Source organism: Leucoraja erinacea, chromosome 2 (genome assembly GCF_028641065.1).
Source record: "Leucoraja erinacea ecotype New England chromosome 2, Leri_hhj_1, whole genome shotgun sequence".
Classification (NCBI taxonomy): Eukaryota; Metazoa; Chordata; class Chondrichthyes; order Rajiformes; family Rajidae; genus Leucoraja; species Leucoraja erinaceus.
Window position 1 is genome coordinate 80,266,024 of NC_073378.1, and position 19,141 is coordinate 80,285,164.

General features: G+C 42.5%; 1 protein-coding gene across 1 annotated transcript in view; it reads left to right on the forward strand.

The window, feature by feature from the left end:
* The first annotated feature begins 13,938 nt into the window (after nt 1-13,938).
* The window catches only part of ube2ql1 (ubiquitin-conjugating enzyme E2Q family-like 1), a 35,212-nt gene continuing 30,009 nt past the window's right edge, over nt 13,939-19,141 (forward strand). Inside the window, exon 1 of the mRNA XM_055659131.1 lies at nt 13,939-15,476. Coding sequence (XP_055515106.1) covers nt 14,745-15,476 — 732 coding nt within the window. The 5' untranslated portion in view covers nt 13,939-14,744. The remainder of the gene's footprint in view (nt 15,477-19,141) is intronic.

Here is a 19,141-nt window from a genome sequence, read left to right on the forward strand (position 1 = left end):
TGCATAAGAAGAAGAAAGGAGCATAAAAACTAGTACAAGCTGGGTAAAGGTGAAATGACCCCCTCCACCCCACACAAGCTCAATTTGGCAAATTTTAAATGTTTGCAAACTAGTGAACAAAAATCTATTTGATTTAGCTAAAATTATCCTCATTCCCTATTTAAACAAGAGGGTTCATACAGAGTGTTTTTTAATAATATTTAAATGCTGATCAAAGCAACATAATTGCTGAGAGGTTAAAGACAGAAAATAATTACTATGCTTAGGCAAGTACTGTGAATCTGAAATAGAGTGAAAATTATGAAGTGGAAAGAAAAATGGGGATTCTGATCACTTTTGTCAACACCTCAAAAGCACAGCGATATAAATTTAAAATGTTCTGTAAAATTAAGTCAGTGACCGTGGAGAACTATTGATAGAAAGGAAAGCTATATTGATATTGTGATCAAAAGGAGAGATTTTAAAAGCTAAGCAGAAAAGGGTTGAGCTGGATTTACAGAGGATCTTCCACAATGTTTAAATGTATGGTTAATTTGCCTGGGGACGATCACTTTGGAGCTTCAAACCTATTGCAGCATGAGTGACCAAGTGATGAAAACCTCACGCAGTTGTCCTACAATAATACCAAGTGAGTCAGCAACGGTAGTTCAACCAATTATCGTGTTCCATGGGATTTGAAACATTGTGGCTGGAATATTGCATAATCAGTCGATGGTCCAAGAGAAACAAGTGGTGAGAACATTCGCGCTGGATTGTGACAACTTCAGTTGTTGCATGGAGTTCATTGAACGTACAATAATATCTGTATCCAACGACTGAGAAGAATGAATTACAGAAGGCTCACCTGGCGAGTTATGAACTGAAATGTATCCATTTCTGGGGCAGTGGATTCACCACTTTTGTGGTGTATTAATCTAAAAAAAATGTGTCATAGAGTGATACAGTGTGGAAACAGGCCCTCCGGCCCAACTTACCAACGTGTCCCAGCTACACGTCCCACCTGCCTGCGTTTGATCCATATACCTCCAAACATGTCCTATCCATATACCTGTCTAACTGCTTTTTAAACGTTGGGATAGTCCCTGCCTCAACTTCCTCCTCTGGCAGGTTGTTCCACCCTTTGTGTGAAAAAGTTACTTTTTCTCCTTCACCTTAAACCTATGTTCTCTGGTCCTCGGTTCACCTACTCTGGGCTGTGCATCTACTCGATCAATTCCTCTCATGATCTTATACACCTCCATAATATCACCCCTCATCCTTATGCGCTCCAAGGAATAAAGTCCCAGCCTACTCAACCTCTACCTATAGCTCAGACCCTCTAGTCCTGGCAACATCCTTGTAAATCTTCTCTGTACCCTTTCCAGCTTGACAACATCTTTCCGACAACACTGTGCCCAGTCTGTGACTAAAATGTAGAATGAAAATCTATTTTGTAAAGGGGAAAAAATATGAATTGGGCCTCATATAGTTTAATGCACTATTAGGAATCACTTAAACATTCATGGATTAGTGACATCTCCAACTATTACACTTTAAATATCTTTGCATAATACAACTAATATCAAAGCTATTTTTCATTCAATCATATAAAGAAAAAGCTTATTGAGGAAATTGAATCACAATGTTCACGTAGATTTTAGAGGTTTTCCTGGAGATGCGTGTAGTGAATATAGAAAAATTGGGAAATTTGTAGCAGTTCAGTTCAGCTTAGATTAGTTTATTGTCACGTGTGCTGAGGTACAGTGAAAAGCTTTTGTTGCATGTTAACCAGTCAGTGGAAAGACAATACATGATTACAATCGTGCCATTCATACTGCCTATTCCTTCGCTCCATAGATGCTGCCTCACCCTCTGAGTTTCTCCAGCATTTTTGTCTACCTGCCATTCATAGTGTACAGATACACAATAAGGGACAACGTTTAGTGCAAGGTAAAGCCAGTGAAGTCCAAACAAAGATAGTCGAAGATGTAATACACTGCATGTAAGGGAAGTTGTCTGAATTTCCTTTCATTCGTTTAAATAAATGAAAAATCGGATAGGTTGGTTTGCAAGTGTGGACACCTATCCACACAATTTTCCAATGTTTAGTGCACCCACAATTTTAAAACTTGCACAACAATGAAAACTTTTTTTTTGTTCAAATGAAACTTTGTCTATAACAAAACCACTTTACAGGTGCACAACTTTTTATCCAAAATTCCGGAAACCGAAAAGCTCCGAAAACCGGACATTTTTTCCAAGATGTCGTCTGCACACCAAAGCTCGCGTTTGGTGCCAAACTTGACCCGAAACGACCCACGGTCAACCCAGGTCTGCACTACTGTAGCGGCTGCCTTCTCCCTGGAGACCAGGGAGACACTTGAACATCTGTAAATCATTGCTTAAATGTTAGCCAGTTATTTTGTAGGGCTTTTATGTGAAAGGGGGAAACTTTAATTCTTAGTCCCCTACCTGGTCCGAGAGGCGGGGAGCAGGCAATGCCTTACCGGGTCGCCGTGCAGTAAGCTCAGGAGCGCTGTGGCCGCCGACTCCCAACATCGCAGAGCTGGGGCTGCGGGCGTCCGGCCGCGGGCGGCGCCGGTTGTAGCTCCGACCCCGGCAACTCTACCCCTGGCTGCGCGGCGCTCCAAATCCAGCGCGGCCCACGGCCGGACGCCCGCAGCCCCAGCTCCGCGATGTTGGGAGTCGGCGGCCACAGCGCTCCGGAGCTTACTGCACGGCGACCCGGTAAGGCATTACCCACTCCCCGACTCTCGGACCAGGTAGGGGACTAAGAATTAAATTTTCCCCTTTCACCCCCCCACCACATAAAATCCCTCCAAACTAACTGACTAACATTTAAGCAATGATTTACAATGATTCTCCGGGGAGGAGGCAGCTGCTCAAGACTTTTCAAGCCGCCCGCGCTACCTACCTAATCTATGCTAAAAATCTTCCATTCGGAAATCCGAAAAATTCCGAAATCCGAGAAGTGTCTGGTCCCAAGGCTTTCGGATAAAAGGTTGTGTACCTGTATCATGAACCCCAGAGCAACTGACAGAATAAGCACAAACCTTGAAGGCGTTTGCATAACAGATATTATATACAGAGAGAGATGTAACCTTGACCTAAATCTACTGAATTCTAGGCCTTATCTGGTTAATAGTGTTCAACAATCTGTCAAATCTTGGTGGACATGTCCTTATGTGTGTATGTCCAGGTTATACAAAATGATCATAATCATTTTCCCCTGTGTGTGATCATCAAATGTAACATGTAAATCATATCAGCTTCGATTTATGTTGTTCATGTGCGTTATTGTACTGTAGCAAAATGCTCAAATCTATTGTAGGATATGAGTTTGGGAATTCTTAATTATGAACTGTGCTACAGAGGGAAGACAGCAAATTGAAGCCAACTCTGACCTCAATCAGCGCAAAATCTGTACCAGGAGTCCACCTTTGGCTAAATTTGGCAGTTCATTAATCAGGCAAATATCACCATCTGAAAAGACTTGGATTAAACCCATTAACTTTGAAATACCTCAGCCTGCCCCAACACTACTTTCTTGACCAAAAATGCTCCATATGTTCAGAGCTCTGGGGAGACACATCAACTAAGCAGTAATAAATTAGTAAGATTACAAATAAATATAGTTTTGGATATTTAGAAAGAGAAAGTGAAATTTGATGATATTCAGAGCTAAATTTATTTTGGAAATCTAAATAAAGTTTGAACATAGTGTTACTAATTTAATTTTCCCTGCCAAAGAATATTATCGTGAAAATATTAATCCTTTTTTCTCGCTGTTCCTTTTATCAGCATATGTGCTCCCTATGTCCTGAATATTTTATTTTGTTAATCTTTGAAAGATTACTTTTCCATGGATCAGTAAATCTAATGTTTGTTTTTAAGCAAATTGCCTGGTGCAATAGATACAAGATACAAACAATGTATTAGCCAAGTATGTAAGAACATACAAGGAATTTGATTTGCCGTACAGTCATACCAAAGAAGCAGCAAGACGCACAACTACATAAAATTAATATAAACATCCACCACAGCGCACTGTGATGGAAGGCAATAACGTATCCATACCCAATAGCACCAACACCTCTCCTACACACCTATTTTCCACCTTTAATTTCACTACACGTTTTATCACACTTATTATTGTATTTTCACAAGCCTTTAACAATTAACTGTGGATCTGCTGGAGATCTTTATTGATTAGTTTTCTGCTCGCAGCTAATAAGTGTTTTAGCTGACTGCTATATTCTGTGATTGTTTGTTAGCATTATAAGCCAACTTGGCAGCTAAATTAAGCACTTTATCGAGATCTTGGAACAGAGGGATTTAAATTACCATTTGTCTTCAAAGCATATTGCCAAAGCTTAATGTGGAATTGTAAGTGTGTGCAGGTGCCGATTCTCTTGTCTGTATGGATTTTTTTTCCATTTCCATCCCCCATGTGATTGGAGCATTTGCCCTCATTTATATTTACCGTTGGAATGTGTTCTACATGGAAACCAATAACATCCAGCTCTTTCACTCCATCTCGACTCTTAATGTCCTCTGTTTACTCGCAGCTTGTCGCATGACCAATACATACATAGAAGCAAAATATATCTCGCTCTAAACATGTTAGTGTCATAACTGATAATGAGAGAAGTTTCTGACTATGTATCTGCTCCGGCAATAAGACGTTTCCATTTCCTTTACATACCGTCTATTTTTCCTTTACACCATTAGCAACTCATAACCTAATTTGTAATCTCTAAACCTATTTACTCCAATGTCCTTTTGCCAATCTCCCAGTTTTCACTCTCATCTTTCTTGGGTAGTTCCTCGGGGTTGAGGATAACTAGCATCCAATTCCAGTTCCGTTGGTTCTAGGAGGCTGCTGAGGTTAATGGACATGCAGACCCTGTCTTAGATGTCGGGCAATGTTGCTTGATGGGGAAATGGTGTTCAACTTCTTCCTTTTCTGAGCTCCAACAAAGTACTCAGGTTATCATTGCAATCTTGAATGCTCTTTCATTGACTAGGAATTGCCATGAGTTCATGCAAGCACGGTATTACATTTCTTCAAGGAGGCCCTAAAGACATTGAATTGTTTTCTCTGTCCACCTCAGAATCTCATGCTGTGAGGGAGCTTGGAGTATTGTCTCTTTTTTTGTGTGATGTGGCCTGCCTATTGAAGATGATGAACTGTAATATGAGTGTCAATGGCAGGGCAAAGAGAGGACAGTGTTATTTGGTGGATTTGTGGTATTAAGGCAAGTTAGTAATGGTGGTACCTCACTGGTGTTTCATTGTGTCTGATGTAGGTAGTTCATGTCTCGGAAGATTATAGGAGGAAAAGGTCACCTCTGCCATGTAGACTGATTTTTATGGCAAGTTTGAGGTCTTGATCTTCAGATGCTCTCTCTCCAGCTAAGGCTACACAGCCACAGTGGTGAGTTCGATTATGTTGCAAATTGACTCTCCAGAAATAGGAAGTAGGCTATGCTTTCCAGCGTCTCATTTGGGAACTTTATTGTGGATGGGTGGGGGATTGGAGGAACACTGTTGTGCTGTAGGGATACTTGGTTGTGAACCTTTATTTTATGTTCAGTGTTGGCCACATTCTCTTTCACATCTCAGTGAGCAATGACTTGAAGCTTAGCCTAACAGAATGTGCATACATGATCATTGTCTTTTGTTTGTATGTCTGATGAAATAGGATGTTGGTTGTAAAAAGGTGATGCTGAAAATATTTTGTTAGGTGAAGGATTCTGTGGGTTAGCTTTCCACATTCCCTCCTTGCCAATCATGCTTTCCTTTCAGTTTCAACTCATTAAAAAATGTCACTATCCATATACAAACGTGCCCTATATTGACCATTATGCTTGCTGAACTACATTAGGTTCCAGAGCCGCAACAACCAGCTACAAAATTTCAGCCTTGTTGATTTAAGTTCTACTATTTTGGTAGTGGATTGGGTTTACTACCAATCTCTATAGATTCGTCCATTTTACAACTCTTGTTTACGATATTCTGTGCTTTTCCATTTTTGGATTTTGAAGCCCCATCTTAATTTCTGCAGCATATGCCTTCAGCTGCCAACACCCTTAAAGCTGGAAATGCTTCCTAAAACTCATTGCTTCTTATCTCTGTTTCTTCCCTGGAGATGATCCTTAAAACCTATCTTTTTGTTCAAGAATTTAGTCATCAATCCTCATGAGGTTAAAACCACAGGGTGGCACCAGCAATGGCTGCCTCACAAACAGTTTGTCTGTCCCTTCCTTCCTTGTGTTTTAATATATGTGTTACATGTATCTTGTGTTTTAATAGTATGTGTGACATGTATCATCATGTTTTTAAATCTCTTACCTCAACGGAGATGCAATTTTTTTTCTGTATCGTATCTGGCTAGTTTACACGGGGCGACTTGACGCAAGATGTAGCCAGAGTGGAGTGGTCGTGGTCTAGCACGATATCACACGATATAACGGGGGTAGAGTAAAGAGTTCCCACGGTACTCGGCAATTCTGTCATTTGTACGAGTGACTTGTCCGTCTCCCGATCTTTCCCGAATCAACATCGTGGACTGTAGTGTAGTAAATCACGTGGCACAAATAATTCGTTTTTTTTCACCCGAGCTCGAGGATGCACCTAGCAGAATTTTGTGTATTTTATGATCTAGCGAAGAAACTTTCAGCCCGAAACGCCACCCGTTTGCCTGTCCCGCTGAGTTGCTCCAAGCAACTGGTGTCTAGTGCTCCACTCTCTCTCTCTCTCTCTCTCTCTCCCTCTCTCTCTCTCTCTCTCTCTCTCCCCTCTCTCCCCCCCCCTCTCCCCCCCCCCCCCCCCCCCTCACCATGCTGGAGAAACTCAGCGGAACGTTGTCTATTTCCTTCGTTCCATGGAGCTGCTCGCGATCCCAGCATTCGCGCCAGGGATCGACCAGCCTGAAGAGCTCCAAGATGCTGTCCGCGGGTGCTGCCTGCAGGGAGAACAGTCCTGGTCATCACGGAGATCACGGTCTCACGTCAGAGGGACCAAGCTTCTGGAGAGAAGGAACGGGTGGCTCCAAGCCTGCAGGAGCTTCGACAGTCAGCATTTACGTTCCTTCTCTCCAGAGATGCTCCCAACGCAGGGGTATTCATTGCCCCGATGCAGAAGCTTCGACTGCCCCGACGTGTGAGCTTTGTTAGTCCTCACTCACTCACACACAGGCATGAATGGAGGAACCGCAGGCCAAACGGGGAGCTCGCGATCGCCCTCTCTCTCTCTCCCTCCCTCTCTCTCCGAAATGCTGTCTGGCCCGCGGAGTTCAACTGCCTGTGTGAGAGGGAGGGAGAGAGAGAGAGAGAGAGAGAGACGCACACACAAGGGAGACTAAAAACAGATTGAAGACTTTCTTGCCTTCCACACACATTAATGAAATGCTTAGTAAGGAAAATGTGGGGAATCCCAACTGTGGAGGAGTTCCCACGTTTATGTATACGGGACACTTTTCATAAAATGTAGTTGTGTCTTGGACAAATTATTACTTTGTTTTTCTCGAGTATAGGTGTATGGTAACGGTCGTCCATATCGCTTGTTACCGTACCTTAATTGGTACATGTGACATTAAGAAAACTTTGAAACCTTTGAAATTATAATTTGATAATTAATTGCTCCAGTAATATGCCTTTGTTTTTTTTAGTTGCTATTTAAATACAGGCTATATATGATCCATGACAAGATGTTTTTGTTAATAGTGGAACTATGCATTTTGATGAGGTCAAGTTTTATTGCCAATCCTTAATTGTCCTTAAAATTTTGGTGAAGTGCTTTCTTGAACTATTCCAGACCTTGCCAACCTTGTAATGACTATTTCACAGATGGCTTTGCACAGAAAGCAGTAGGATTATGTCCCTGTGAAGATGAAAGAATGATGATGTATTTCCAAGTCTAGTCAGTCCATGTCATGGAAATGAACTCACAGGCAGTAGGATTTCCATAACTGTTTCTCTCGCCTCGCTCTATGTTAAAAGTCACCACGTTAAATAATCTTTGTTTATTGTTGCAGATATTGCCTGGAAGTAATGTATTTTTGTATTTTAGATGAAGTGAGTGAATGTTTATAGAATAGTAGACTGGCTGCCAATCAGGTGAGTTATTTTGATTTGGTTTGTGACAAAAGATTTAACTCTTTTTGGAGCTGCATTCATACTAGTAAGTGGAAATAATTCCATTATACTTCTGTTATGGGCCATATGGATGGTGGAAAGGTATTGAAAAGTCATTGTTCACTTCAGGATACCAATTCTCAGTTTCACCCTTACAGCCTCAGCATTAATGTAAATTTTCAAGTTTACGATATATGATTACATCCAAAATGTTGATGCAAGGATCTCCGTGATGGTGGTGGAGCCATAGAGTTGTACAACACAGAAACAGGTTCTTCAGCCAAGCTCGTCATCCATTTATACTAACTCCATTTGACAACATTAGGTCTGTACTCTTCTCTGCCTTGCCTATCTAAATGCCTGTCTAAATCTCGCTTATATATAGTCAATGTATTTCAAGAGTCAAGAGAGTGATTCCAGTTTAATTGTCATTTGTGCTGAAATGGAACAATGAAATTCTTAGTTGCAGCAGCACAACAGGTCTGTAAACACAGTATTCCATTGATAACATCATGAACAAACAAAACAAAATCAATAAATTAAAAAAACAATATTAGCTCAAAACAAAACAAAAGCCCAACATACCTAGAGTAACCATTGCAGTTTGTAATTCATAGTTTAGTTGGTGTTTGTAGTGTGCAATAGCTGTTGGGGATAGTTGTTGGGAAGAAGATGTTCCTGACCTGCAGGTCCTCGGGCAGTTGCTGATATCAACCATACTTATATAAATAACTTTCTAACAAGAGTTGCTGCATTAATCCCCGCAGTATTCAACAGGTCACAGACTTCTGGTAAAGTCAATTTACAAAATGGCGTTTTACTATGTTTCATTAAATCCTTTATTTCTGGGTAAGAAAGACCAACATAAAAGGCATAAAATTACAGTCGAGTTAATAAAAATTATTATAGCATTTGGGAGGGTTTGCATCATTATTATTATTTATTATTAAACTTTTATTTCAGACTCAAGGTCCAACCAAGAGACGACATTACATAAAATACATTGCATATAAAAACACCATAAAATACATATAAAAGCTTAGTAATTGGATGTGTGTGTGTGTGTGTATTTATTTATTTGTTTGTGTGTTTTCATATCTTGAAAAAACAACGGGCGAATGGGAAATCTTTTACATATTCCGGTGGAGATTTACCCCCTGGAGTCCGAAATCGGCTTATCTGAAAATGTTGTGCTTTATTTCTTGATGTAAATAAAAATCTTCACAAATCCAATTAAACTATGAAATCAAAATGGCTGTTTTTCGCTGATGTGACAATGGATCTGGTGCCTACCGTCGGCTCACGCTGTGACTGATGTCACCTCCCACCCCTCCCTCCTCCCCCCATTATACAAAAGTTGCCCTGTCGACTGAAGACCAAAGATAATAGCTGAAGACTGCGGCATGCTCGGGTCCGGTCCGTCGCTGCTGAAAAACCTTTGAATAAAACCCCGCTGTCTTCTTGCTCACACTGCGAGTGACATCACCCCCCGACCACTCCCCCCGTATTTGGGCCCTGCCTGCAGCCTGCACCTGGGAATGAGGTTCGGGAACCAACCCTCCCCTCTGATGACGCGCCACCCCTCCCCACCCCTCAAACTCTACCCCCTTCCCTCTCTGCCCCTCCCCCCCCACCTCCCTCTCTACCCCCCCCCCTCCCCCCCCTCTCTGTGGGGGCAACAGGTAGGGGGACGGATGCAATTTGCAGCTGGGAGCAAGGGAGTATTGTGTCTGGGAACTAACCCTCCCCTGTGATGACGTGACCCCCACCCCCCAAACTCTACTCCCTCCCTCTCTGCCCCTCCCTCCCACTTTGTGCCTCTCTGTTCCTCTGCGTTCATCTCTGTGCCTCTATGTCCCTCTCTATGCCACTGTATCCCTCTATTTGTCCCTCTCTGTGCCTGTGTCCCTCTCTGTGCCTCCGTGTCCCTCTCTGTGCCCCTCTGTCTCTACCCCCTCCCTCTCTAGCTGCGCCTGCGAGTTGGGGCTATGCGTGTGGATAGGGCGGGAATGGGGTAAAATGAGTGAATTAATAATATTAATATAATATCAATGGGGCCGGTTAGTGTGTGTGTGACGCCGCAGGCCTGCCTTCCCTCCGCAACCGCACATTGAGGGGATGGGACTCAACACGTCCCACTTGGACTAGTTACTTATAAAAGCATCATAAACTATATACAAAAACACAATACATGATTTAAAATCCAGAATAAAAAAGAAATCAGTGTCCTACAACGAGATCTTAAGAGGTTGGACAGGCTAGATGCAGGAAGATTGTTCCCGTTGTTGGGGAAGTCCAGAACAAGGGGTCACAGTTTAAGGATAAAGGGGAAATCTTTTAGGACCGAGATGAGGAAAACTTTTTTCACACAGAGAGTGGTGAATCTCTGGAACTCTCTCCCGCAGAAGGTAGTTGAGGCCAGTTCATTGGCTATATTTAAGAGGGAGTTAGATGTGGCCCTTGTGGCTAAAGGGATCAGGGGGTATAGAGAGAAGGCAGGTACAGGATACTGAGTTGGATGATCAGCCATGATCATATTGCAGGCTCGAAGGGCCGAATGGCCTACTCCTGCACCTATTTTCTATGTTTCTATGTGATTGCGATACCAGTGTCTCTACAACTGGGATTCGTAGCGTGTAGCCTACGGCGACACGACTCACGTTGCAGCGGCTCCTACAGCCTGTCTGTCTTTTAAAAAAATTTTTGACTAGTTAAATTTAGTTGTTAGTGTTTTTTTTAATACAGTTTTTAACTGTGTATATGTGGGCGGATTTTTAACTGTGTATATGCGGGGGGGGGGGGGGGGGGGGGGGGGAAACTTTTAAAATCTCTTCCCTGCACGGGAGACCCGACCTTTTCCCTGTCAGGTCTCCATTGTCGTTGGGGCCTAACACCGTGGAACGGCCTCCAACCGGAACAACCTGGGGGCTCCAGTCGCGGAGCCTGCGGAGCTGAGGACTTACCATCGTGGGGCTGTCCAGCTTCAGTGCGTGGGGAGCGGTGGTGGCTCGCTGCTGCGGCCCAACTCCGGAGCTCGGAAGCTCCAGCTGCAGACCGGTGGACTGGGATATCGGGAGGTCGCGGGTGGAGACCGCTTTTCAGAGCTCCCACAACGCAACGTCTCCAGCCCATGTCGCGGGTCGGAACGACCCGGACCTGGACCGTACATCGCCGGTGCAGCTTTAATGGCCGCGGTACATTCCAATGCCCGCCGGGGGCTCCAACGTTGTGACTTCTGGGCCTGGAGCGGGGCCGGACAACACTACAATGGCCGTGGGACTTACCATCGCCCGCCTGGGGCTTCAACATCAGGAGAGAAATGGTGCAGGGGAGAGAAAAGACTTTGCCTTCCATCACAGTGAGGAGGAGATTCACTGTGATGGGTGTTTGTGTAAATTGAATTGTTTGTATGTCTTGTAGAAATTGTCTTTGTTTGTATGGCTGTGGAAACGAAGTTTCGTTTGAATCTCAATGAGGTTCAAATGACATGTAATAAATATTGTATATTGTAGTGCTAAACCTTATGTTTGACAAGGCCACGATAATTACATTTTTAGAGTCATTTATCCTGCAAATGAATTTATACATATGATTTCTTAGGATTGCTTCTAAAGTACTGACTCCTGCAGCCACAAACATTTTACTAGCACAACACCATCTAGATTTCCTTAGCAGTGTTCTCATGGCATCATGATAAGCCACCTTTAGTCTCTGCAAACTTGCCTTTCCGTAGTTTGACCACAGGTGCGCAGTATAGAGTGGTGTGCAATATGCTCTAAACAGAGACATCTTCACCACATCTGTACACGCACCAAACTTACGCATGAGAATATTCGCCTGTACATACATCATATGTCGTTGCCTATAAATATCCTCATCATCTGTCATTTGTTCTGTAATAAAATGCCCAAGATATTTTACCTTATTACAGACACTAAGATTATTGTCAGACAATTTAAAATCATGAAATTTTAGACATTTACCCTCTTTGATTCTACAGATCAGTGAAGTTCAGCAGGGATCTGTGCTGGGACCTCTTTTTGTTCTGTAACATCCAGGTTCAGGAACAGCTTCTTCCCCACAGCATTCAGCCCATTAAACACAAATCAAATAAGCTCTGAACAATTACAGTCTATTATTACTATTGCACGTTATCTGTTTATTTATTGTGTATATATGGTCTATGGTCTATAGACACACTGGACTTTTATCTCCCGTTCTGAATTATGTTTACATATTCTGTTGTGCTGCAGCAAGCAAGAATTTCATTGTCCTATCTGGGACACATGACAATAAAACTCTCTTGACTCTTGTTGTGATGCATATAAATGACTTGGATAAAAATGTAGATGGGTTGTTTATTAAGTTTGCAGATCTTGTAAAAATTGGTAGAGCTGCGGATGGTGATGAAGGCTGTCAAAGTATATAGTTAGAATATAGATCAGTTACAGATATGGATGTAGAAATAGCAGATGGAGTTTAACCCAGTAAAGTGTGAGGTGTTGCACTTTGGGAGGTCAAATGTGAGGATTAAGTATGCAGTTAATGGCAAGAGATAAAGCTATTCACAGCCTGACTGGTCAAGGGGCTGGTAAGGCCTGACACGTCAACATCAAGTACATCTGCTGCAAGCCACAATGCACATCAGTAGAATTAATAATGCAGAGTTTCTTAATCTGTTATTGGTCTGCATTTCCCTTTGAGATACCACACTGTTATCAACAAGAGGCTTTCCAGCCTTAACAGTGTAGATGTACAGAGAGATCTTGATGTCCAAGTCCAGTTCCCTAAAAGTAGGATCACAAGTAGACAGTCATAAATAAGGCCTTCATCAGTCAAGGGATTGAGTATAAGAGTCAGGAAGTTGTACTGCAACTTTATAAAGCTTCATTTGGCAGAATATAAAGTATTGTGAGCAGTTCTGGGCGACCCGTTACAGGAGGAATGTGGAGGTTTTGGAGAGGATACACAAGATGTTTACCTGAATGCTCTCTGGATTAGACAATCTAGCTATGAGAGGTTGGAAAAAACTTAGATTGTTTTATCTGGGGCATCAGAGGCTGGTGGGAAGTTTATAAAATGATGAGAGTCAAAGATAGTCAGAATCATTTTCCCCTCAAGGTCAAATACTGGAAGACATAGCTTTAAAGAAGGGTCTAAAGAAGGGTCTTGACCCGACACCACCTATTCAATAGACAATAGGTGGAGGAGGAGGCCATTTGGCCCTTCAAGCCAGCAACGCCATTCAATGTGATCATGGCTGATCATCCACAATCCTTCTCTCCAGTGATGCTGCCTGTCCCGCATGGAGTTACTCCAGCTTTTTGTGTCTATCTAGCGTTTAAAGGAGATGTGTGGGGCATGTTTTTTAAGATAGAGTTATGCAAGTGCCTGGAACACACTGCCGTGGGTGGTATTGGGTGCAGATAAAAGTGTGACGTTAAATAGGCACACAAATATGCAGGGAATTGAGGGATGTGGATCATTTGCAGGCAAAAGGGATTCATTTAATTTGTCATCATGTTCAGCGGAGACATTGTGGGCCGAAGTGCCTGTCCCTGTGCTGTACTGATCTATGTTGTAAGAACAGCCGAACACCTATTTTGAAAATTAAAATAGAATATGAAATAGAAAATGGAAATAGAATTGAACCGGCTTGAAGTATTTTTGGTCAAATCCTGATGGAAATACCCTTTTTTTCGACTTGAACTGCTCCCACCTGCCCACGCAATGCTATCCGAAACTAGTGATTTTTAAAATAATGCAAATTGGGAGAAAAGGCACAAAGGGGCAGGTTTAGACCTTTTTAACCAATGCCCTGAAGACCGAGCTGACGCCGAGGAGACAGAGGCTCTTGAGTGTAAATTGGAACAAGCGCCGTTTTTATATGTGTTCGTCCTGGTGATCCATATCGACGTGGTTGACGTAAGTGAGCAGCAGGAACACTGACGTGTGGTCGGTGTGTGTATTTATTAAAGCTCTGGAGTGGACGTCAGGTCCGGAGCGCCAGTGAGAGAGTGCAGCTTCGCAGCGGAGGGAGGTTGCAAGCGCTTTAGCGCAATGACAAGCGTGCAAAGGCCGCCCAGGAGCTGAACAGAGCAGATCCGAGCCGAGCTGCTGAACACATCTTCTCTCACCTCCTGCCAAGGAGGCACAGCTCCGGGCCCAGGCTGAACGGATTAAAAAAAAAAAAGAAATACGATATATTTCCTGGCCAAAACGAAATCTTTGTGATAGTTTTTAATGCATTTCGCAAGATCCGGAGAGAACACGCAGCAGACCTTGGCAGAGCCGCAAAAAAAAAGAGGGAGGAGAGAAAGGATTGTTATTTTTTTTGCCATTGTGTTGCAGCCGGTAGCTGCCAAAGGAGCGATCATTTTACCGACCGCGAATTGACACCGGAGGTCTTCGTTTTTTAAAAGAAACCACAAAACTGATATTCCTAATCCTCCGCGCCTATTACTGGGATTCTAAAAATGACTTCGTTCTGATGAGCTGCACCAAACAGCAATCGGATTGTACTTCGCGTCGATTGCTTTAGAAGGCTCAGAGGAAGATCCAGACAGATCATAAACCGGCCGCTACTGCAACTCAGCTCGCCTAGAGATGGCCACCCTACTTCGGAAAATCGGTCTAATCCGCCTGCACGACCGAGACACGGATGGGGCAAAGCACCAGGGCTCTCGCAAGGCCAGCAAGAAGAACGGTGGCAAGCAATGCAACGCCTCGAGTAACGAGGGCATCCTGCTGCAATCCGACCACCACCACCACCATTACCACAGCAGCAGCAACAGCCACCACCAGCAGCTCCCGCACAGCCACAAGAGGTGCGAGCAGCCCTCCTCCAAGGACGCCAGCAAGGACAAGCAGCAGCCGCAGCAGCAGACCGGCAACAAGGTGCCCCCGGGCGGCAGCAGCAGCGGCTCCGTCCCCGGGCAACCTCCCAACAAGCAGCATTGCGCTCAGGTCCGCAGCCGCAGGCTCATGAAGGAGCTGCAGGACATCCGCAAGTTAACCGACCATTTCATCAGCGTGGACCTGGTGGAGGACAACCTCTTCGAGTGGAACGTCAAGCTGCTGCAGGTGGACAAGGACTCGGCGCTGTGGCAGGACATGAAGGAGACTAACACCGAGAGCATCCTGCTCAACCTCAACTTCCCCGACAACTTCCCCTTCTCGCCGCCCTTCATGCGGGTACTGAGCCCCCGGCTGGAGAACGGCTACGTGCTGGACGGAGGGGCCATCTGCATGGAGCTGCTGACCCCGCGAGGCTGGTCCAGCGCTTACACCGTGGAAGCGGTCATGAGGCAGTTCGCGGCCAGTCTGGTCAAGGGGCAGGTAAGGTCCGACACAACATCAACATCTCGCCACCTCCGCCGCAAGCCACCACCAGCAGAGCAGAGCAGAATTAACCATGCCGACTGTTGGCTCCAGTTGCATGTTCCCTTTAATATATTACACTGTCAACAACCCCAGACTTTCAGGCGTCAACCGTTAATATCTCAAAAGCAACAATCGTCTGCTGCTGTAAATCTGTAATTAAACATGTATTTGTTGGAAATAATGAGTCAGGCAGCATCGGTGGATGGAGCCCACATCTATACCGTCTCAGGTTGATAACCTCATACCCCGTTATGATTATTTCAGGTGCCAATACGCACGACATTCTTTTCTCGGCGATGTAAAAATTATAATAGCTGTATTGGGAAGCTGAAAATATTTATTAATGTGATTCCCGTTCCATGGGTTTTAATAATGAACATTTTCTGAACCAATGGAAATGATCTTTTGAAGTCAGTTTAGCTAATGCAGAAATTAATGAAAAAATTATAATTTGACTGCAATTGTAAAGTAAATGCATTATTTTCTCATACAAATTCCCTAATTTACAAAGCACATCAAACATTTAAAATGAAATCATCCACCTGATTAACTATTTAGGAATTTTACCAAAGAATCAGTGAGAGCTGATAATTTGTTTTTTCTATAGATGTCAACAACATTTTTTGCAGTGTAGCTCTGGGATATTTCATACTGCAAATATTCAGGGTCAACTGATGAGTTAAAGTAGAAATGACTTTTTTCACTACAAATCCACCAATTTCAATGAAATATAATAGGCAGCCAAATTTAGCAAGAATTGATGCCAATAATCCATCTCATTCAGGTATACAAGGAACAATAGCTGTTCACATTCACTTTGCCAATTCAGCAGTAGTCTGGTTAGACATCATCTTGAGTGGTTTGAGACATTGGTCCCTGCCCCCAGTTATTAGCTTTTCAAATTAACGAGATAGTAAATTACAGGCAATTGGATGTGGAGATACAATTTGATACCATTTTAGAAAACTCATTAGCTACACTTTGAGTACAAAAATAAGCATTACTTTGCCAGTACAACAATGGGATTTTTGAAGCTCCAGGCCTCATAATTATGTTTACCTTAAACCATATGGATTATAGAGTGCACGGTGATGCATCTAGATCACAGCTAAGTATGTGTCTGGGTGCAAGTAAAATTATTTTCTTGCAGGTTGAGCATAGAATAAAATAGTTGGATGTTCCAATTCTTTCATTTATTGCATATCTTTTATTTCTTCTTAGTGATGAAGACAGAAAATATTTTACTGCAATAAGATTGCAACTGTTTACCCATTTTATGAAAATTAATGGCTTTGATTTTTTTTTCTAAAGACAAATTGTATTGCTGCAGTTTTTTTAGCAATTTTGTTTCAATTCAATTGCTTGTGCTGTTAGCTATGAACAACTGACAAGTTGGGCTTATAGGACTTGATATTACAATCCCTACTATAATTGGCTCCTTCTTACTATCTTGAGTGGGAGATGGGGTAAAAACTTCATTGGGGTCATCAGGTGGGCACCCTTCTTCCTTGGTGTTTCGTTGATAGGCCCATGACACCTCCATGGGCTCAACAGCAACACCTGGCATCCCAGGTGCGCTCCCATCCACTTTACCCCTCTTGCTGGTCATTTTGCAGCCCAGTTATTCCTAATACTACTTCTAAATTAAATCCTTTCTCAGCTAGAATCTCAATGTTAAGGGAGACAGAATGGATTTTGTTGAACTAGATTTGTTTAATTTTAACCTACTGCATCTACTTTACAATTACTCAACTGGAGATGCAATTATTCCTGTGCCAAATGGTCCCGTTGGGCATTTCAATTTGGTGATTGTACAACATAAACTGTTGATTTTAATTTATTCATATTAAAGCAAAATTGTGATTCCTGCTTTTCTTTAACAACAAATTATCTTTAATTAAAACTGGAGATATTTGCTGAATTATTAACAATGGTTATATTCTGCCATAGAGCTTTTCTGGGCAAACCTTTGTTTATTTACTTATCTGTTTACTACACATTTTCTCCTGCATCTTCATCTTTTGTGATTTAATCTGTCCTATCCATCCTATCAGGAGTCTTCCCTTTTCTTCCTTAGTCCTCCCTGCCTTTCTCTGTCTCTACTTATAACCAGCTATATCTTTATCTTTTTCCATTCCCAGTGGTAGGTATCAACCTGAATCCTTAACTCTATTTCTCTCTCCACAGATCCTGATTGATCTGCTGAGTTCTTTCAACATTTTCCGTTTTGTTTTCAGTTCTCTATACAATTAGTGAAATATCCAAGATCATGCATGGATTAAAATCAACATCCACCTCACCCTGCTCAACCCCGTTTCATGCTAAATGTGGTCATATGCAAATGCATTAATGAAATTCAATACCAACTGAAATGGCAATAGTTCCCTCTAATTGTTTGCCAGGTTTATTTATTTCAGTGCTTTGGCACAGTTTCATTCTAATTTGGTAGAGGCAACATTGGGCTAATATTACCCCAACTGGGAAGTAGTTATGTTCTAGAAATTTGAACATTATATTTAAAAACTGCTGAGCAACATCTTGTTTACGTTCATCTTCCCTCACCCCCCTACCCCCACCTCCACCCCCATTGTACAATTTCTTGCTTCTTTTAGCCAGCAGGGTGCTTCTCTCAGCAGAGCTGTGCCAATGATTACTGTCACTTGATTGATATGGTGCCAGAAGGCATCTATTATGTGATGGGATGGGCATCACTGATGATGTTTCATTCTGCACCAATTTGAAGCACTTTTTGGGGGTTTGAGGTGTGTTCCATCTCGCAGCCTGAAACAAAAAGCTGACCATAAAACTAATGGCATTCATATGCCTCCCTTTACATAGAATTGTTGTTGGCTTGGCTCAGTAACTAGATTCAGGAATTTATGGTATCAGGATATTTTCTAGGGGTTCTGAGTACAAAATCAACAACATTTAATTACATTGCAATTTCAGGCTGTTTCACAGATAGATTGTCAAACAAAAGGTGACGCGAGTCTACACCAGGAGATATTAAAATAACTGACCAAAGGCTTGATTAATGAATTGAGTTTTAAGGAACATTATAAGGAGGCAAAAGAGCTGTGGAGACAGAGGGAAAGGGTGACCACTGAAGATGGAGTGATAAAAATAATGATAGTGCTAATGCTTTGGTGTTGTATTGTTGAGGATATTGTTTGGTAAACAGAAGCCTTGCCTGGCAACTTCTTTGCCATTGTTGTTGAGATAAAGTTGATCAAGGGAAAATACTGGCCAGGTCTTGCAAAGCTATGCATTTATTAGGATTAGGTTTTGACGGATGGATGAGAGAAACAGGGGAGTTATTCTGTCACAACCTCTGTGATGCCCCAACATTATTTTATAGTATATTCTGAATATAATGTACACACAAGTTTGGATTGATAAAACAATGGAGGTGAATTTAGACACAAGTTGATAATCGACCAATTAATCATTGAATGATTACTTTGACTATACAACCAAAGACAAAGTAAAAACGATCAATAAAGCAAATGCAATGTTAGCATTTATTTCAAGAGGCTAAAATACAAAAACAGGGATGTAATGCTGAGGCTCTATGAGGCACTGCTCAGGCTACATTTGGAGTATTGTGAGCAATTTTGGCC